Source organism: Pavona decussata, unplaced genomic scaffold, assembly GCF_977016875.1.
Source record: "Pavona decussata unplaced genomic scaffold, jaPavDecu1.1 SCAFFOLD_26, whole genome shotgun sequence".
In the NCBI taxonomy this organism is placed as follows: domain Eukaryota; kingdom Metazoa; phylum Cnidaria; class Anthozoa; order Scleractinia; family Agariciidae; genus Pavona; species Pavona decussata.
The window spans coordinates 1080001-1102399 of record NW_028145449.1 but is presented as its reverse complement, the minus strand read 5'-3'; the positions used below and the strand labels follow the sequence as shown (position 1 = coordinate 1102399).

At 37.3% G+C, this 22399-nt stretch overlaps 2 protein-coding genes and 1 pseudogene across 2 annotated transcripts in view; 1 reads left to right on the top strand and 2 right to left on the bottom strand.

Moving 5' to 3' along the window:
- Positions 1-1123: 1123 nt before the first annotated feature.
- On the bottom strand, positions 1124-9866 carry LOC146485422 (vesicle transport through interaction with t-SNAREs homolog 1A-like). Its single transcript, XM_085103512.1, has 8 exons — positions 9651-9866; positions 9493-9551; positions 7888-7998; positions 7354-7437; positions 6669-6753; positions 5839-5909; positions 4854-4915; positions 1124-3541 (listed from the first exon to the last, which is right to left on the bottom strand). The coding sequence occupies exons 1-8, from the start codon at positions 9742-9744 to the stop codon at positions 3454-3456; spliced, it is 654 nt and encodes a 217-aa protein (XP_084959638.1). The 5' UTR covers positions 9745-9866; the 3' UTR covers positions 1124-3453.
- A 96-nt stretch (positions 9867-9962) lies between these two features.
- LOC146485420 (phospholipase ABHD3-like) overlaps positions 9963-22399 on the top strand; it is a 15569-nt gene continuing 3132 nt past the window's right edge. The window contains exons 1-8 of the mRNA XM_085103486.1: positions 9963-10293; positions 12744-12865; positions 13970-14030; positions 14992-15037; positions 16368-16480; positions 17151-17330; positions 20512-20575; positions 21396-21564. Coding sequence (XP_084959612.1) covers positions 10019-10293; positions 12744-12865; positions 13970-14030; positions 14992-15037; positions 16368-16480; positions 17151-17330; positions 20512-20575; positions 21396-21564 — 1030 coding nt within the window. The 5' untranslated portion in view covers positions 9963-10018. The remainder of the gene's footprint in view (positions 10294-12743; positions 12866-13969; positions 14031-14991; positions 15038-16367; positions 16481-17150; positions 17331-20511; positions 20576-21395; positions 21565-22399) is intronic.
- LOC146485421 (uncharacterized protein KIAA1958-like) lies at positions 18430-20093 on the bottom strand (annotated as a pseudogene).

The following is a 22399-nucleotide window of genomic DNA, read 5'->3' as shown; positions in this document are numbered from 1 at the left end:
GACGGCGAGCTCGAGGTTTCTATCGGCTGATAGTTGGCGAGGGGCTTCGCCCGTCGCCAACTATCAAAGGCGATAGAAACCGAGAGCGAGCCGTCTAATTGTTTTAGCATACCTCAGTGATCGATCTATCAAGCAAAAAAATCTTTACATTTCATAAATTTTGATAGATTTGTGAAATGATGCATGCTAAATCGCGCGCGCTCTGACAAACTGCCGTCTATCGATCGATAGACGGCACCTGTGTAGCCAATCAGATTGCGCGTTACGCGATAGTCGGTCACTGAGGTATGCTAATAATTGATAGACGGGACACCAAGTTAGTCGACTAACAACCTGGGGTGCTCTTGCGTGGGTATCAACTGTCTGTTAGTGTTTCAAAAATCATTTTCTTTCTTCTATCCCTTCCTTAAACCTCTGAAAATTCCATCCAAATTCAGGTGTACCCCCACCTTAAGAAAACACGAAATCGCAGGCATCTCCGATCATCTGGGATGGCCGGGGATATTAAAATCGGGAGCTTTTCTCTTTGCCCCAAGCGTTCCAGATTTCTACGATGGTCGACGATCATACCCGTCACGTGCAGAGACCAGCCTAATATCGATCGAGTCACCCAACCTTCGATCCTCTGATCGAAAGTGCAATAGTCCCTTCTCCAAAATGGCGGCAACAGATCTGAATGAGTTAAAATTGAACTGAATGAAAAACTGATACCAGCACTGGAAAGAGCACCTTTACTTAAGTAACCTTGCAAAGTTTCAGCATATTAGGTGTTATATCAGCTTAAGAAACGTAAGATGAAATTCGACAAATTTACAGACGTTTGTATGACTGGGGTATACGTCATACCCCAGTCATACAAACGTCTGTAAATTTTTCATTTTTCAACTTACATTTTCTCAGCTGATATAACACCTGATATGCTGAAATTTTGTAGGGTTACTAAAGTAAAAATGCTCTTTCTAGTGATGGTATACGTTTTTAATTTTAACTTATTTGAATTTTCGGCCGCCATTTTGGAGAAGGGTCTATTGAAAATCTTACGTGTTAACCACAATACCGCCGCTCCAACACAAGAATCCCGCAATTATCACCCAATTCATTTCCTGAGTGAAATAGAAGCCAATAGCAAGAAACATCTTTATTTCAAACGAAAAAGGATTAATAATTTAATTAACTACAATGAGCGCATTTTAGCACTGAAATAATTCCTTACAATTTTACGACTCTAACTACCAGAATTAAGCTCTGCAAGTTCAAAAAAAATTAACAATTAAGCATAATTCATCAACTTTACAGCTATAAACGGCCAGTTAAAGAGCCCCACGGTTTCCAGTGTGGTATGCTATGACCTGTTATGACACGCTAATAGAAATCGCAGAACTTAAAAGAAAAAAAATAAACTGGGTAACAATAGAAACTAAATCTGTTGCCTGCAAGATCCTAAGATTCTTTAGAATTCTCAAAAAACCTAAAGGACCATCTTGCATGTGATCACCTGAAGCAGGTAAAAATTTGATAACTTTTGCACATACGCAACAAAATAAACCATACCGATATAGCGGCCAAGTTTGACATATATCAGTTGTTTACTTTCATTTTCCCATCGTATTCTGTTATCAGCTAAAATCAGTTAACACTCAAGCAGGGTGCTCTTTTTGCTACAGCGCATGTGTTTTGCGCAACTCCGGATGGCCAGAGAAAGCTCTGGTTTCTTTAGGACGCTGCCTAATAATTCAAAGGTATTCTTGGGCGGTTTATGATTACGCGGGAAAAGACGATCTAAACAAGGGCTGTTGACATTGAAAAAGAAAATTGATCCTACATTGCAGTGTATTTTAAAAAAATTGAGAATTATTACTTAGATTACTCGGAAAAATACGTGGTTACCTCCAATTTTCTTTTTGGATTTTAATAGCCCTTGCCTGGTTTTCCCCTCTCTTCAAAAACCAACATTTCCAAATTCCAATTCGATCTGGAGAGTGTCCCCAGTTAGTGCTCTGCGCTAAAAACATTTGATACTTAAATAAAGTGATTAACTATTTATTTATTTTTTTAAGATCTTCTTTTCGCACATATTCATGACCTGTGCAAAATTACCTCTGTGTTACGAGGCACCGCCCTTAAGCTTCAATCTCAACCTTCAAATTCTCAGGACTCAATGCTGCTTAGCAGCAACTTTTTATGGTAGTGGCCAGAATAATTAACTTTGTTTAAACATGGACCATTTTTGATTCACTTCAGTGATCGATTGCCAAATCATTCCTTTCAATGAGACATGACGGCTTGTATACAGTGAAGCCAGTTTTGTTTGTTCCTACGAAACGTAGTTCATATATCTTCTCTTACATTTAATCAGGGTATATTCTAGAAATTGGCCAGTGAGGGCAGTAGCAACTCAAGAAAGAGCAGAATACGAAAACAGAAAAAAACGATACAGTAATTGGCAAGAAATTTCGAAGTATAGCTCTTGCGGTGGTCATATCAATCTTATCGTCAGTGATGTTTTTGAATACTTTATTTCAGAAAATAAGTACTTTTCTTAGGCACAATTTTGTGCGCCCCACTTGCCTCGGCAACGTAAATTTTATGCGTTTTTTTTTTTTCAAATTGCGGAAATCCCGCAAACCCTGCATTTAACAGGGACAATGGACACTTTTCTTTGCCCCGAGTGGGGATCTTCTTGATATATCAATAACGAAATGAAATACAACAATACATCGTGTTTTAGGTTAACTTCTTCTTTAGTGTTCAGTCGTTTTATGGAATATTCATAGAAAGCTTAACAATGGTTGCTGATAATATCGACAGAGAAAGAGCCCCCGCATGACCCGCTCATGTACAGCACCGTACAGTGTGTTCACGGCGGCCATATTGGACGAGGGAAACAATAGAATGATTCCTTCGGGAAATAAATTTTATTTTTATGCAAATATCTTTTATTGTGTGGCTCCTCCAACATGGCTACGATGAACACACTCTATAAACTGTGTAATATTTAGTCCGTCTGAAAATGTCACTGCAGAGCAAAGTCGCAGACTATTTCAAATGATTACGTTGTCAGTCAAGTTTGGAACACTGAGAGAACATTAATTTTAGTGCGAGACTGTTTGAAAGAGCATAAGGTTCTTCAGTTTGAACGTAAGTTAAATATCGCTCTGTTGCTTTTAAATCGTATTCTTTAGTCTTTGCAACGATAAAACATATGTCCTCGATGTTTATTCTGAGATTCCGCTTTATGCGAATACCTGGATAAAAGCGGAAACTTTTGTGTGTCCCTTTGGTGTCCGTATTAACCGGGTTCCACTGTATTTGAGTTACCTTGTGTAGCAGTCCCCCTCCCCCTCCCGTACAGGCTTTATTTGAGTAGGTATTATGACAGTACGAGGATTCATTACGTATTGATAAGACTTAATAGATTCAACATTGATGACATGCAACTGCGATTGGCTAATATTATTTGGTGGCATAATATATAACAAGTCCAATAACTCCAAGTATTGCAAGGCAGATAATGGCCATTATTATCCTGTTCTGGATTACCCTGAAAAGAATATCATTACAAAGTTCGTTAATCTAAGGTAGCCTTGCTAAAAAACAAACAAGAAAAAAATTGCCATGGCAACCTGATGTTTTCCTTCGCAAACAGCATGCTCATAGTATAGTAGGGGGAGGAGACGGCTGCCATTTCAGACTAGCTGATGGTATTGTGATAAGAATCTGATACCGGTGTAGATCCAGGAATTCCTCCTCGGAAGGTAATTAGAAATTATAAGGGGAGGGAGGGTGGTGGAGTTTCAAGAATCAAAGATGGCCTGGGAATCTCACCAGAGAAACGTTTGTAGGAGTCATACACTGAAGGAACAATGCATTGCAACCTTGCTGACTGCTTTTTTTTAACAAACATACGTAGAAAATATATAGGAAATTAACGTGACGTTTTAATTAAAAATCATTATTAAGCACAGAAATGACTATATCAAGTGAATACTGACTGAATAATACATTGCTGTTCAAGTCACATTTTTTTTATCTGTGCTTAGTTATTAGCCATCCATGCTAGGTATGTACTAAATAACTCAGTGTGGATAGAATGTGATCATTGTACATTCCAACTCGGCTTCCGTTTATTGATGACAAACGTCCTGAGTGGGAATAAGACAATCGATTTTGGTTTGGCACTTTTTAAGTACCAAAACGCCTTTGGTAAATCTGGTTTTAACATTCCATGCTTCCGTGCATATTTGCTGTAAAAAATACATATAGTTCCCAGGTCATGAATTTAAATTAATTATTAGTAATAAGGCCAATTTACACAACTTTCCAACTTTAGCTATGAAATCCTACTTGTCTGTCAAACAGACCCTAGAACACGTAATGCTTCTAGACCTAAGTTATGCGAAATAATTGGAGTGTGAAGAGAATAATTTTTTTTAACCCTTTAACCCTTAATTTCCAAGAACAAATTCTCCTATCTTGTCCCCATACTTTTCTTATAAAAGTACTGGGAAGACATTGTATTGCAATATCAAGAAAATGCACCTTGGTTGATCATATCCTTAACTCTGATGACCTCAAGGGTTGAATAAGCATTGATATTACAAGGAGAAATTTGATGCTGATCACTGTTAGGGTTATAGACCTTTTTCATAAATGGCGGCCGATTTGTTATTCTTTTCAATATATGTTAATTAGCCCTACTAACCTCGTTTCAGAGTAAAAATTCTTTTGAATTTTGCACATGCTGACGAGGCTAGTAGGGCTAATTTTCATGAAAACAAAAGAATAATTTATCAGCCGCCATTTATCAAAACTTTAGGTCCATAGATTAAATTTAAATAAATTCCATTGAGTACCTTCTCATCATGCCGGTTAAAATCCTGGAACTTTTTGATAGATTCTTGTCTGTTCCTCGAGTCTGAAAATGAAGAAGATGCACTAGATTTTGTAATGTGTGTTTCACGTGTGTGTTAAAGTAACAAAACGAAATTTTAACCTGCCAGTGGCTTAATCGAAGGAGAAAAATAACTCATATTTAGTGTAACAATAGTTATAATAAAATAAATAAATAGCTGGGTACTTAAAGCACGTTTGTTGAAATTTAGGTTGATTTGTGGTTGAACTACTACCAGTCAAGGTGTTGGAGGGCCAATGGATTTGTAGGTGTAAAATAGAAATCAGTGACAAAAATGACGATATTTATTATGTATTTTTACAAGCCCATAAGAAAACAACATAGTTAAAAAAATATTAAAAGACACTCTAAAAGTTGAAAATCAATTAAAAAACAAAAAATGCACAATACTACAGGCAGGTTAGTTATTTATTAACATGTACTACAAACATGGTCCTTGTCACTGTGATCTAAAAAATAGTTGTCAATGAACAATTTACATTTGAAGGACAGTAAAGTTGGAAGCTAATGCGAAGCTCTCTTGGTATAATTATATATACATCAGGCCCCAGTTGTTCAAAGAGCGGATAACTTTATCCAGTGGATAAGTTGCTATCCAGCGGATAAAATGTACTCCAACCAAAGCTTTTGGCAAGTTTTTCACACAATCCCATACTTAGATTAGACAGACGCTTCTACTTTAAACACAAATGATAGGGCTATAAGGAAATTCTTGTACAAATTTTATCTGCTGCATAGTGACCTATCCAGTGGATAAAGTTATCCACCCTTTGAACAACTGGGGCCAGTTCCAATTACAAGCTGTAGCACACTTGAAATGTAACTGGCCAGTTGTAAAGCCAGCTGGCGTACACATACATCAGCTAGCAAAGTGGCAAATTACACATTAGACGAAAGTTAAAACCTTGCAAAATCTGTGGACTTACTCGTTCTCTTGCTCGCTCAATAACTTCTCTGTCTCTTTGTAAATTATTCATAATATCAACTCCTATTTGTTCTGAAACAGCAAAATATGATTCCAATTAAGTTAAGCTCATATATATGAACTCTCCTCTGCAGCCATGGTGAAGATGTATCAGTCATCTGCTCAAGTAAGTATAATCTTGAATAAAAGTGATCTTTATTTTCATCAACTATTTCAAGGGTGTCCCCTGAATAGAGCAAATCTCTTAGTCTCCGATATGGGTCAACAAATCCCCGGGTGGAGGGGAACTCCCATACAAAAGTTTATGGGGGTGATCGTCAGAAATTTTGAAATTCAAGAAAAGATACCAGAATTCTGGTATTCTGAGGGAGTCAGGAGACAAAAATTAAAATCAGTTGACCAACATTTAGTTCCTCTCATATTTTACGGCCCAGGTATGGTACCACCATACCTCTAACAGAAGGACTCCTCTTAGATTTTAGCACCCTATGGGGTACCAAACCACAAATTTTAATCCCTAGAAGGTACAGTGTATGATGTTTTTCATATATATGGATCCGTTGAAGGCATTTACAAGTGAGGGTCAATTTTTTGAGCCTGTACTTAGTTGTCTTCACAGAACAAAAAAGTGAGTTTTAGTAAAATGCATTATTTGAGTGCAATAAGGAATGAGGCTTTGAAAGGAAACAAGGCCAAATGCAAGGGACTGACAGTTTTAACACTTCTAAAATACAAGCAGTCTAGAAGGTCCTCGCCTTTCATATGCCTTCCCCCAGCTTACGTGAAGTCAAGGATCATGTTGTTTAAAACATTGATCTTCTGTTGACTTACCAGTTTCTACACACATTTTATAACCTTCTTCTAGCTGCCTTCCAGATCGTTCCACTCTTTCTGTATTGTCCAGCAGCCTGGCTCTCTAAAAGAAGACAGACAACATGAATGACAAAGGAAATCAACATAGACACAGTTTGCAAATGTCAAACTCCAATTATATAAAATGAATGTTTGGTTTTATCAATGGGGTTGATAACTAAAGGTTATTTGGCCACCGTAAAGAGATTCGAGTACTGATGTTTCGAGCGTTAGCCCTTGGTCAGAATGAATTAGGATTTGCAGGTTGTATGTGGTTTATATAGTGAGTAGTAGAGCTAGGCTATTGGTGGGAATTAACACGGTGACATGGAAAACAGGTATAAATTAGTGGAATCAAAATTTGGCCATTCAGTTCTCAAATTTAAAACCTATCTTTAATGACCTTTTCTTTTACGTTTGACCATGGTTAGCCCCTGCTCTTCCCTAGGGGAAGTTAGTGGTGGCCTGAAATAAACTGTGGTTCAAATTATGAAATAACAAACATGCAGTACTTAATCAATAAAATTAATGTTATGTTTGATGAGCAGAAGTGACAACCAAGTCCTTCATCATCAAATGTTCATATTGATAGTTAGTTTTAATTACTGGCTTAAGTAAATGAAGGTGACAACGTGGCTAATACTGTAATAATTAATAGAATTACCTGATCTTCTGAGCTGTGAGAATCTTCCCCACCAAGCAATTCATTTCTGCCTTCCTGATCAGAGAAGGCCACTCTAGCTTTTTTCTGAAAAACAAAATTAAAAGTTTCTATTTATTTCTACAGTCTTTTTAGAGATAATTTGCTCCTGACTCCCGTAGGTGGGAGGGGAGGGAAGGGTGTAAGGTTCCTGGGCTGCTTTAGATGCTACAGTACCGGACAAAAGTAACCTAACAGGGAACACGTTACTGGAACGCTTTGGGAACGCAAAGCAGAACGTTTTAAGAGCACGTTCACCGCAGCGTTCTCTGTTAGGTTACTTCTGTCCGGTTCTGTACTCTTAGACCTTTTAAAATAGATTGTTATTACTCATCTGATAACCTGCAACTGTTGGTAGAGTGTTTAAATACTGTACTGTACTTCAACTGTCTGCAGAACATCCAATCTTGGCTAGCGTAAAGTCAGTTTCCTGTCAGCTGATGAGAGCTATTCTTCTTTTATATCAAAATATTTGTTTGTTTTTCATTCACTGCTTACCAAATCTTGTTCAAATCTCTGCATTTCATTCTTGTAAGCTCTTAGCCGGTGTCCTAACTTGGCCTTTTCTTCACCTGTGACTTCTCTAACTTCTAACTCCATTTGCTCAATCTAATAGAGAAAAATCATTAACACAAGCATGCCAAAGATACATTATTGTTACTGAACAGAGATGAAAGATCTTATTGTGGGGAGGAAGGGAGGAAAAAAGGTTACTGGTAAGTTGCACTGCAAGCCTAAGTGACCCACTGACAGCCAGAGCTTAGCCCGGTTTCTGTAGCTTGAAGCAACTAGGAGTATTACTACTCCCCTCTGGATGGGATGCTAGTCCATCACAGGGTTACCCACAGTAGTAATTATCCCTGGTACCCTAAGTAAAGAACTTGCCAATGTGGAGCAAAGTTTCTTGTCTAAGGAAATAACCTAGCTTTGAACCAATGACCCTCTGATCTTCTGACTATCTGCTAAACACAGACACTCACTCGAGCAACGTATTTTTGGGATCTGGCAGTTTATTGAAATCCTACACATACATAAACACAGAAAATGACTTATTCTAATTAGTCATGAATCTAGAAATAATCTATAATAACTAGACGCTCATCAAAATCCTGAACATCAAAATGCTCTGATGCTCCAGTGAATGATAATGGCGTAAGCTAACGTAATTCTAGTACTTAAGATTACATGCTTGGTATGAAGGCATACTTAGTGATTTTACTCTACGAAGAGAAATTTTATTGGATTGCTATAGTCTTATGACTTACAGGCTTTGACTTGCTCAATTGCTAAAAAATAGACCCTGTACCTGTGCCTGAACCCAACTGTGAAACTAATGAGGGGCTGTCATGTCTAGATTTATATTAATGGTATTAATATTCAATGTTGAATTCGAAAGTCCAATAGCTATAGGCTAACCACTTAACTGTCACCACGGATGGAAAGATGGGGGGGGGGGGGGAGGGGGCAGGTTATAAAATAAAGAGAAAAACTCCCTGGAAATGTTGAATGAACTGAAACTTGTCCTGACCAATACTAGGACTGTAGTTCTTGTATGCGCACAGTGTAACAAAATATTTATTATTAGTAAAATCATTTTTACCCCAAAGATGTTCACCCATTTCTGACCAAAAATATAACTTTACATTAGTACATATTTTTTGCCTATTGATAATAATTTTGCTCATTACATTTCTAACAAGTTTAAAAAACCTTCTTTTTAAACGAACTGTGTGACTGATCAAAATATTTTAATTTCTTTATACAGATCGAGCTATAGACAGGAACAGTAGCACTGTGAGTGCCCTCTGTATATCGATGAAAAATAACCAGAGTGAAAAATTTCAAGCAATTAATACAATTTTCTTTCTTCATAAAAATTAAAGTAAGCTTTGCACTTAAATATCGTTGCCCTGAAAAGTGGGTTCAAGGAAGGCGATGATGTCAAAATTCAATGTTTACCGAATATGCAAAGATATGATAAAACAAAGTAAACAAAACCTCACTGTATTATCAACTCAATGCACGATAAAACATAACAATTTGTAAGCTAAAGCTTAATTGAGTTTCATTTCAAAACAACGCGAAATATTAGATTTTTCTCACCAATTCTCGAGCTTCTTCAAAGCATCTTTCCACATCACTAACTGCACCCTTTTTAGCAGCTAAAAAATACAATACGAGAAATGAGAACATTTATCAGTAAAAAATAATGGACGCAGTACATTGTGTCAATTTCAATTCTGTCACATTCTGAAACTCACATCCATGTAGATTTGGGATCTTGCAAATTCGCGCGGTGATTTCGGCGCTAATATTTCCGAACTGTTGCTCGTAATGATTGAATAAGTCCGTCATGTTGAAGAAAAATATTCTTGAATTCTGAAAGTTCCGATTTGGGGTTTATGATCGCCGTGATCTGCCAGAACATTCAATGAAACTGGAATATAAACTTCGACATGCAACCATTGTGTTGTTTGATCGATCGTGCAATGCCCCAGTCTCCTTTCTAGCTAGGACACTATTGAACGTGTTGTCCTGGACGCAACTTTGGTCAAAGTCCACTTGATTGCAGCTTGCCGCAAACACTCAAAATATATCGCAATCGATCTTGTCAATTTTTGCTTCCAGCATGTCTTCCTTGGAAGAATTTCTACATGTTCTTTATCAATGGCAATGGCTTCCTATCTTAACAGTCCTTTTCGTTATCTACATCACATACTATCTGTTTCATGTCGTTCAAAAGCCGCGCTTGATTGGGAAGGAAGGTCCATTTCGAGAGTTTGTGCTGCAAAGTTGTCCTATGCTGAGCGAGTATTATTGGCCAACCTTCTGGTGTTTCGGGGGCCGTGCACAAACGGTGATCCGAGCCTTGGCCAGATCAAGACCCTCAGTTCCTTTTCGAAGGTAACTATGCACTTTTAGCTTTTTTACTGTCTTTGCTGAAAATGCATGTCTAAGTTGTCGACGGGTAATCTTATCTCAGCAACTGGTACTTGGAACACATGTAAGCTTAATTAATTTGATGTCAGCTGGAATCTTAACGACAGTTCGTTAGATCGAAGCAGTCAGTGGAGTTAAAACCTCCCTAAGGAGGGTGCAGTCATTGAATGGGTAGAATTTAACCCAATCTTCGATAGAATAATTACATACACAAGTTTATTTAGTTGACTAAATTAAAGTTACGCAACTAAGTATCTTACATGTAAGGCCTTACGACTTACATGGACTTATATGATAATGAATCAGGAAGCTGTACCTGCAGCTTTGTAATGAGAGTTCATTCTAAATGTAATGTTTAGTCTTGTTTGAAACGCTAAAGAGTTTTGCACATTAAGATGGTTCTGTTCCTGAACCTTGCAATTTCTCAGACAAGCATATATTGATATAATTTTTCCCACACCATGATTGGAAATTCCTTTATATTTAGTATTCTTAGGGCCTTGCCAGACTGGAGAAATGATTGCACAATTGAGGTTGATTGCACGTTACATCATGGCAGCAATGTTGGTGGTTATTCCTGAACAATAAGATTTTTCTCCTCTGGGAGTTTAACTTCCATTTTTATGCAAACTATGTGAGCAAATTTTCTTTTGTTTTGGTACCAACATGGCTGCAATGCAATCAACCTATAGTTGTTGACAACTCTGTATTCAACTACTAAAGTGCGAAATTTTGTGTGAAATTGGAGCTTAATTCCACACACTAAAGGCCAAGATGATACTGATAAATTTGTTTTTTGTGTGAGAATTTGGTAACTAGCATATATTCCTACACATGTCAATGGCGGTGCATCTGACAAATGAGCGATCACAAGGAAGATGGCGTGGTTCTCGATAACCATCTCAGACTGGATAAAATGAGTTATTGATGAGACAACTACCATGTTAGGAAGAAACGTGAACAATAAGCAAGAATGCCTTTTCTGGAAGCATCCAAGAACACAACTCTGTTCACGAACATAATTACAATTCCCACAGGGCTATTTACCAACTACAGCATCCCTGGGGACAGGCGGAATTGTAAATTATGCAAAACAGTTTCAAAACCCTTACAAAAGCAACAGAAGGTCTCTGAAATCTTAGTTTTTGAAAGTTTTTTTAAGATCAAATTTTTTACCATTTTTTAGATCAGATTCAAAATAGTTTTAATAATTTGAAAATTAAACCATGTTTGTTATTGGCAACTAAAGTAGTTTTCCTTTTTAAAAAGGAAAACTGCTCAAGATGTATATATTCAATAACAGTTTGTTTACAGTTTGTTGTCTATACTTAAGTTCACACACTGTTTTTTTGTCTTCACAACAACTAATTAAGTATGTCGATGACGTATCGTTATCAGAAGGGCTTGTAAGAAATAGCAACTCAACTATCCAAGCTAGTCTCGATACCATCGCCTCTTGGAGCTCCAGTAACTGGATGAAACTTAACGCTAAAAAATGCAAAGAAATGCGGATTTGCTTCCTAAAGGATCCCATAGATCTCCCTCATTTGAAGATCGATGATCAACAATTAGAGCTTGTAACCTCGCATAAAGTACTTGGTCTGGTCATTCAGAATAATTTAAAATGGAACAATCACATTGAATCTATTGTCACCAAGGCTTCTAAACGCCTTCATATACTCCGAGTACTCCATCGAGGGGGCGTTGAGATTAATGATCTAATTTCTATCTATTCTGCCCTGATACGATCCTTACTAGAATATTGCTGTGTAGTATGGCACCACGCTCTTCCCTCCTACCTCTCACAAGAGTTAGAACGCATATAGAAACGTGCGTTCAAAATCATAGTTCCCGCGCTTTCCTACTCAGAAGCTCTTCATTTCCTAAATTTAAGAACATTAGACGAACGACGTAGTGAACTTTGTGTTAAAACTCTGGAAAAGATCTCAAGAGGAGGACCTCTTGTTAAACATCTTCCAGTAACGAGAGAGCACATGCATCACTATCAAACGAGAAGCGCTAATAAATATACATTAATTAAATGCAGGACAGAAAGATTGCGCCATAGTTTTTTCCCAAGCACTATTTTAGCTTTCAACGATCTTTAGATTTTTAGACTTTATATCCAATTTTTAACTTGCATAAGTATGAATTTTTTTTTTGTAATTTTGATATGAAACTTATTGTAACCCAGTCCCTCATTGATTGATTAACAGTATGTAATTCTTATAGTTGTACAATTGTAACCACATTGTAATTCAGATTAACTGCGATGATGATGGAATTAAACTTCTTTATTATTATTATTATTATTATTATTATTATTATTATTATTATTATTATTATTATTATTATTATAATTCTAACCTAAAGATCCATGAACTAAAGGCTAAACTAATAAGTTGTTGTAATAGGGAAACACTAGAGACACCAGACGGTGGCATTGTTTGCTTGGACTGGTTTGATAATGACAACAGCGCTATTTACAAAGATGCAGCTATGAGGCCCACTGTCTTGATCCTTCCTGGTCTGACTGGTAAGTACAATATGTACATGAATCTATACGGGTTGCGTCCCAAGACGTACAAGAATCTAGAACCTACATGTACTTTCTAATCGTGTATCACTGTCCAAAATTGGCAATGGTGCACTCAATAGTTGCTGTCCATATACAACAGGCCCCAGTTATTCAAAGAGCGGATAGTTTTATCCACTGGATAGGTCGCTATCCGGCAGATGAAATGTGTGCAAGATTTTCCCTATAGCCCTATAATTTATGGATAGAGTAGAGGCATAATTTTTTTTATGTCAAATTTAAGTATTGGATTGTGTGGAAAACTTGCCAAAAGCGTTAGTTGGAGTACATCTTCTCCGCTGGATAGTGACTTATCCAGTGGATAAAGTTATCCACTTTTTGAACAACTGGGACCAGATATCCTGCAATATCATGTGTGTGTTAGGGAGAAAAATGCAGGCTTGGAAGATTGTCTCCAGCTATTCTGCAATAAAACTTGTCATCAATGTGTTGAACAATAAAACGATTACTGTGCTCAATCTTGCAGAAGATCTCCTGATTTAGCCAGCTCTGCCTTGTTGGCTAAGCATCAGGTCATAAAATTATTCCATATTTACAGTGTATGTGATTTCGCAGGATAATTTATTGTTAAATGTGCAGTTACAGAAAAAAATCCATAACCACCCCATGTTATTGCTTTTGTAATTTTATCTGTTTATTTGTGGGCTTCCTGTAAAGTAGCTTTTAGCTAAGTGGAGTGCCACGTAAAATAAAGTTCTTATCTTATCTTATCTTCTCTTTATTTTATGGAAGGTCATTGGAAATTCCTACGGGAGGGGGGTCTTAAAAGTCAAAATTTTAGAAGCACGGTATGAAGCTAAACTGGAATTTCTTAAGGGAATGGGGGTGCAAAATAAAAAACCTTCTGTGGGGGGAGTATGGATATTTTCTGGAACTCCACAATGTCCTGTACATCACTTGCTAGCTACATGGTGAGACAATTTTTGCATTATAGGGGTATATCAAACCGGCCAGGGATTCCAAGGTTACACAGGTTGAGAGATAATTTCTCATAATGTTCGTTACCATTTCATGAAATTTTAAAGGTCGTTACAATTATTTTAGGAGGAAGTGAGACAAGTTACAGCCGACATCTGGTGCTGCTGGGTGAAAAGCTTGGAGTGAGGTGAGATTGCCAAAGACAAGCAAAACTTATGCCCCATTCACACCAAGGCTTAAACACGTTTAAAAGCTGTTTAGTTAAACACAGTTTAGAATTTTCAATTGTCCTTCATAAAATCTGCTTTTGGATTTTTTTTACTACAGATTTAGCATGAATGAAAGCGTAAGTTGAAGTTTACTTGAATCCTATGTCAAAACCAATGGTTAGGCTTTCTGTTACCAATTTTCATTTTGTTAAACCTGGTTTAATTAAACTTGTTTTGTTGGTGCGAATGGAGCTTAAGTGACTTATGTTTTGGATGACTACAGTTGCAATTCAGTAACAGCTTAGTTCCTTTTTTTTTTTTTTCAAAAAAGTAACATTTGTTTAGTTAGCTTAGATTTTTTTTCCCTATAACATGTGTCAAATATTCAAGACCCATTAGAAGTTGTTCATAAAATCTCCAGTATTTGCGAAGCAGATAAGATTTGATAACATGACAGCTATTGCTCGCTGATTTCATAAAATGCAAATTTTGCGTTTGCCGGCAACCAGGTAAATTCTTTTGTTTTATTTGACAATACCACACAAAGAAAACTTGTGGCGATGAATAACAATCTCAAAAATGCGCACTTTTAGAGGAGTCTGAAAAGGCTTAATATACACATTTTCCTGTGTCAAGAATGTGTCTTCATTGTTTGCTTAATTCTGACCTGCACTGTAATTACAATACCTTAACTATCCACACCCAGTCAGGGGCTTTTTAGAGATAAAGCCCATTGAGGTCGTTAGTTGGTATTCAGGTGGTGTGTGCATTTTTATGGGCTGGTAAATTTTGGAGGTGCTGCATTTTGTCCTGGCCTTGTTTTTGTAAGCTAGTCCATGCAACATCACAACAATCAAACATTGGGAGAATAGCCCTGTTATATACAGTATAAATACCAAATGAATGTTTCTTTTGAAACACAAATCAATTAATTTACAGGACAATTGTTGCAAATCACAGAGGTTTTGGAGCTTCACAGCTGAAGGTGCGTAACGATTAGTGCAGTGTCTAAACTTGTAGTAAAATGTTTGCTACTGATACCTCAGTTTATAAATTATTTCACGTGCGTGTACTGCCTCCTCGACACATTTCCCTTTTTGCTATCCTAATTAACTGCATTGAAAAATGTTTGTTTGTCTGGCAACCACAGCCTAAAGGCTGAGTGGACACCAGTATAAGAAGTCTCAACACTTCTGACATTAATTTGCATGGTTTTTATGACTTAAGAGCCACCATAATTGTGCATTACAATACAGTATTCAGTAGTTTAGACATGCAACCATGTCACGTTCAGTTAGTCATTCACCTTGTCATTTGGGAGGAGACAAGACAAGACAAGACAAGACAAGATAATTTATTTAACTCAGCTCGGTTTTACATGACATAGGCAACTAAAACAGAGAAGAACAACCAAGCTGCCAATCACATAAGTAGTTTATTACACTGGGTGGGTGTTTTTTTTTGGGAGGTATGGTATCAGTGTGTATTTTATTAAAGGAATAAAAAACATGCCCAGTACATTGTTGAGTTATAATATTATTATAAGCACATGGAAATGGTTAAGAACACTTTCAAAAGAAATCCTTACACCAATTAGGCACTTCTCAAGTGCTCTTAAAATTTCCCAAGTGCTTGCATGATAACTCAACTATGCACAAGAAACAAGTATTTTTAATTATTTCTTTTTAAAGTGTGCCAGGATTTTCCTGTGCATTGTAATTTGCAGGCTTCTGTTGTAGTTTGACACAGATATCCCAGAAAATTTCCATTTCATTCCTCCTAATTAGTGATAATATATACATGTACTTATTTTATTGTTCATCTTAATTTCTTACTACTGTTTCCGTTATGAAATGTCCTAAGATTTTTGACCGTGCGTACAAGTGATGAGGCTTTTGTGCATTATAAGTTAATAAAATTTGCATGTACACACGATAAGCGTGTCATGTCAGAATCGTGCGAGCGTGTTGCTACCGTGCCGTGTCTGGCATTCACCTTTGTGACTGTTTTCCCGTGGAGGGTCACAAATATGCATCACGCATAACGTAGGATGTGTCATTATAATATAATTGAAGGAGTGTGCGGAAAATGGCCCTAAGTGACTTTTGATGTAAGGTCAAATACTCCTTTTGTTTCATAAGGGAATACAAGGCAATTTGGAAGGAGAATCTAACAGTTTATCAGAAGTTACTGAGGGCTTTTTTCCAGGCACCCCTTCAATTATGAAGCTCTATTCTCGATTCTACCAATCATACTACATGCATATCTTAATTCAACATATTACACAGTAGTACAATGTATAATCTTTTTTACAGACTCCTCGTACTTTCTGTGCTGCTAACACTGAGGATCTCAAATTTGTTTTGTCACACATCCATGGAATCTGTCCACACTCACCCATACTTGGCATGGGGATTTCTATGGGAGGGTAAGTATCTACAATTAAGTCCACCAGTGACTTTATAGATTTGAATGGTGATATAAAATGACACAAAAGAAATCGGAATGACTACTTATTAAAGAAGTGGTGTAGCATCAGTGGGGAAGCATAGGTTTTTTAATCGATCTTCAATGTTATTAATATATGAATATTTTCTGGAACTGTACAATGTGAATATAGCATCATGTTTTTCTCCTTGAACAGTCTTTTGCTAGAAGGGGGCTTTTCGAGGAATGTTTCGTGAAAATGGCAGCCGGTTGTAAATTATTGATCACATGCATTTTAAGAAAGGCAGCTAAATGTGTGTCTTGCACGAAACAAAAAAATCGCCTTAAATTTGTCAATAGGACCTTATGCTCTTCACCCTTTAATTATTATTATTGTTATTATTATTATTATTATTATTATTATTATTATTATTATGATTATTTATTACATTCATTGTATATGTATAGAGTGTGTTCACGGTGACCATATTAGAATTTTGCGTGAAACAATAGAATGATTCTCCTTTGGGAAATATTTCTGTCATACAAATACCTTGTCATCTGGGTCATGAACCATGTGTTCCATGAACACACTCTTTTGCACATAATGCCATTTCTGAGCCTTGAGTTAATTGTTTTATCGACCATGCTTTTTCTTTACCTTCTTATAGGATGATACTTATGAATTATTTAAATGAAATGGGTGACACAAACAGTGCAGGCCTTGTTGGAGTGATGGCTGTTTCCAGTCCGTGGAACTGTATGGAATCATGCCATTCACTAGAAGAGCCAATCAACAGCTTTCTTTTCAATCAACATCTAACAAGGAATCTGGTGAACATGCTATACAGGTATGGTGGTTGTTTGAATCGGTGCTCTACTGTACAAATAGATTCCATTTGGCCAATTACGAGATGTACACTGATATTATGCACAGATGATGTTAAAATGTGGTAAGAGCAAAGAAGAGCAAGGCACTTAGCGTGACTGCTGTTCTAACCACATTTTGACATTCTCCGTAAAATAAAGTATCAGAGTTGCATTAGGTTCAGCCAAATGGAATCTATTGTTTTGATATAGTATCAGTTATCCAGCACAAAGTCAGAAATATGACCTTACATGGGAAAACATACACTAAAGCTTATCCAGTCAAACAGCCTAAGCCGTTTGTTACCTGTTTGTTTGCCATTTAAACACCCTTAGAAAGTGTTTGAGGCATTCATTAAACCATTCAAAATTTTTCACAGAATGTTTGAACGACCAGCTCTTTCTGTTTGGTTAGTTAGTCATCTGTTCAGTTAAGATATTTGAAAGTTGTTGTAGTGATGATTTGCGCAGAGATCAACAGCCGGCAACTTTGGTTTTTACTGTGACGGTAATTTGGAACAAGAACAAGAGAGCATGTCCACTGCAGGCTAATACAAAGCCATCAAGGCTTTTGATTGGCTAACAATCTGTCACCCCTCTCGAGTGTGGATAATTGTTCTGGCTTGAGTAGAGATTGCCTATGACCCTCGGAATTCTTCTCCCTACCCTTTTAGAACAGTGCCATGGGTTGGGTTCTTGTACGTCCTCTTCCAATTGAAATGTTGTATCCAATAATTATTGGATTGTTATATCCAGTAGTTGTATCCAATATTAATTTATTGGATTGTAATATCAAGTAGTTATATTTAACAATTAGATTATGAGCTCGAAATTTCTATTGCGTGATAGTTGATGAGGGCGAAGCCCGAATCAACTATCACGCATAGAAATTGAGAGCGAATAATCTAATTGTTTTAGTATAAATCTACTAGTTGTTCAAAACTTGACAACAAGACAGGTTCACGTGTTTACTGAATTGTAATATAAATATGTCACACCATGCGCGGATAATTGACAACTGCACGACATTGCATTGGTTTCTGTGTGTGCGCCTTTGCATTTCATTCAAGATTTTATAAACTGTCATGCGCTCGAAACTGAAACGAGGAGCGGAGTTTTTATTGTAAAATGACAAGCAAAGATAATCTGATATGCTGAGCGAAAAAAGTTGTTGTTTACAATGGAGACCGTGCAACCATGGAAGCTGAACGACTGTGGAAGATGGGCGTTTGACTGCTGATAACTGACTTGGGATTCAACGGCAGAAGAAGAGCTGGATGGTTTATTCTCTTTCTGAATTTGGAGCAGAACATTGGAGCGATTCTGAATAGCTAGTGGCTGGTGTGATGGCTCTTCTCCGGATACGAATCCACTCTAAATGTTTGACATGTTCTCCTTCTGGTGGAAGGATGCCCTTGCGTTGTATGATTCAATCGAGCTGTCTGATTTGTGGCCTGTCACTGCCTTGATGTGTCTTGCCTCAACATTGCTATCTGACAACACGGTCACTGCTGTAGCTCTCACACAGTGGTTGGTGAGATGTGGAGTAATTCCAGCTGCCTTAGTCATGGTTTTCATCATATTGGTGAGTGTGGATTCACCGACTGGTGAATTACAATACCACACGGTTTCATTCTCAGGATTGAATTTCCCTGACAGTTCCCTCGGTCGCTGGAACAGGCAATCCAATTTGGGATTGAGATGCTAAATGAAATTCTCAATTGTTTTCACTGGGCAGCGACTGGAATTGATTGCTTCAAACATCTTTCCGTCGGATTCGTCCGTAGAATCGTTGAGTCCCCCTTGGTGGTTTTTGGTGGACATCAGAGCATCCCTTCGGAACTCATAGTACCGTCTTCCTTTGGGTGTAGACTGCAAAACCAGCATCTCTTTGGTAAGTTTTCGTTGATTTTCTCGTCCTCGTTTTCCAAAATAAAGGGTCAAGTAAAACCAAGCCGTTCGCAGTAGTTGCGAGGGATCTTTTGTGTTGGCGTCGCCAAGCTGACCGCTTGCGAACAATTCTTGCATTTGTTCGCTGGTTATTGGGTTTTTATGCACCACAGGACCTACTTTCCCTTCTTTCATCACGTTTTTGCAAATAGCGTTGAGTGTTTGGTTGGCCTTTGCAAATTCGGAATCACCGATAATTGACCAGGGCTTGTTGTGAGGCGGCTGCTTTAAATGCCGGTCAATGGCAGCGCGAATCGCTCGTAAGGAAGAAACTTTAAATTCGCTTCCATTTTTTTGCCTTACTGATGCATAAAAAACTTGCAAACATTTGTTCAGCTCTTCTTTTGACTGCTCTTCGATAGGTACGGTGAATTTCTGTTGGCTTGCAAACCATTCTAAAATTTATTTTGCAAAAAAATGTGTCAGTATAAGATGCAACTTTGAATGTTTTCAAAATTATAAAATTGCCAACTTTTAAAAGCGAAATGAAGGATAAAATTATTTAACTCTTGTTTCAACTCCTTTTCTTGCCGTGAAAAATCTTCATTCCATATTTGGTTGCAATTTTTGTCTTTTCTGGAATTGCCTCGACTAGTAAATTATCCAAATCCTCTTCACAGACACTTCGAAAACGCGAAGACGCGGACGCCATTTTGTTGACGATCGCACAGTTTTAAGCTACTCACTCTACTCGCTATCTATCACAGAATAGATAGTGAGTAGCGTAGCCAATAAGAGAACAGCATTCGTGATAGAACGCTAGTAGATTTATACTAACCATTATTATTGTATTGCATATTGAGTAGTTTTATCCAGTAGTTATTGGATTGTATATCAAGTTGTTACACTGTATATCCAATAATTTATATTATTGGATTACAAGTATATTGAGTAGTTGTATCCAATGATTATTGAATTGTATGTCATTAACAATAATCAAGTTGTTGTATCCAATAATTATTGGATTGTTTATGAAGTAGTTGTATATCAATTATATTAGTTCTGTCCAATAATTATTGGATTGTATATCAAGTTGTTGTATCCAATAATTATTGGATTGTATATGATCAAGGAGTTGTATGCAATAAGTATTGAATTTTAATGTCATTCGCACTACTCCACCATATGCGTCTTACACCTTTGTGACTTCAGTGACAACAGAATCTGGGTCATCTCATTATTATCTGTCTGATTACTTGCCTGTCGTTACAATAGGAATCTGGAAGTGTTTGAAAGTCATCTGGGGAATCTGCCGTTTGATATTCATCACGTCTTGAAGGTTTGTTGGCACGGTTTGCACAGCTCACTGTGTATTAATTTTCATTTTGTAACTTTGTTGAATTGTTAATTTTAGTTTATAACTGCATTCATTGATTGGTGGTATTTCAGAATAGCTTAAAATGAATGGAATTGCAGGGCATGATCAATTCATTGAACCAAAATGTCCAGAGTGAATAGCCAAAGTTTTCAAATATTGAATGAACAGTATTTTCCACTTCAAAGGACTGGTACTTGCCATCAACAGGTGATTCTGCGACTTTTGCAGCATCTATAGAACATCACTAAAAGTAATAAATATTAACAATGCCCTGACGATTAACCAAAAAGAGAGAGAGAGGAGGGGGAGGGGGTGGAAGTGGAAGCACAGATCTGGAAGAAAGGCAATAAATTGTAAACAATCCAATCAATACCACCACCATCTTTCACATGACTTGAGTCCTCAGAATGCCCCTTCATGCAGTTTCATTAAGCAGTTTACTTAAATTTTTGTTCTAAAAATTTGTTCTTAAATTTGTTCCTTTTTTCATGAGAAGGGATGGCGCTGTGGCGAGAGCACTTGCCTCCCACCAATGTGGGACGGGTTTGATTTCCGAACTCGGCGTTATGTGTGGGTTTAGTTTGTTGTTGTTTCTTGCCTTGCTCCGCAAGGTTTTTCTCCGGGTTCTCCGGTTTTCTCCTCAAAAACCAACATGTCCAAATTCCAATTCGGTCTGGAATCTGGTGGCCACTGGCACAGCTTTGTCGGTTGTAACAGACTGTTAAGTGTCGCCCTTGTTTAACATCAACTGAATCAAGGTTGATTTATTTATTTTTTGTAGTCAAGGACAATACGTGAATTTGATGACAGATTTACATCTCCAACATTTGGATATCAGAATTATGAAGAATACTACAGTGCAGCCACACTTCACACCAAACCACTACACACCATCAGAGTGCCTGTACTGTGTTTGAATGCAGCAGATGACCCTTTTTCACCTCTCCATGGTAAGTAGCCATCCCTTATTCTCTTGAGGGTTACAGGGTTGGTTCTAGAAGGCGGCTTTTTGGTATTTCCCCAATTGGAATAAAAAACAACCAAACAACCAAACAAAAAAAACAACAACAATTAAAAACAAAACAAAAACTGCTGCCTAAAATTTACATTGGCACGTCAAGTGGGGCACATAAAAATTATGTCCAAGGATAAGTACTTATTTTCTGCAATAAAGTATTGGAAAAACACTCACTGACGATAAGATTGATATGACCGCCGCTCTACACTTTGAATTTTACAGCCTCTTTATGTCTTAATTGCCTTTCTCTTATTCGTTTGTTTCTGTGTTCTTATTCTGCACTTTCTTGAGTTGCTTTGGAGTAGACTGTACAAAGAAATTCGAATATCTTTGTGGGGGGCCCCCTAAAATTACAGAAGGGGGCCCACTGAGCCCTCATAAGCCAATTTCTAGAATGATCCTATCATGTCATCTTCTGTGTGCCTTCGATTCTCCTGACGCAGGAGAAATAGCGGACATTACCTCATTTCATCTCATTTTCCCTAAGCACTTGCTAGTGTGCACTTCTGATCAATTCCCCTTGAGGAAAATTAATGATCATCAAAGACAAGAAAAAATGAAAGGGCTGAGAGAAAAATAGACTGCAATACAGTCGTACTTTTGCGTTGGTCTGTCAAAAAATGCGCTCGGTCTTCAAAAAAAAGGTCTGGAGCAAGTGTATATATACACAGAGTGGGACTGGGGAGAGCGATGTGGCATGCGCATTTTGCAGTCTTAAAAGTGTCCGAGTTTTTGCATGCAGCTTTCAATTTAGTCAGAGAACATTT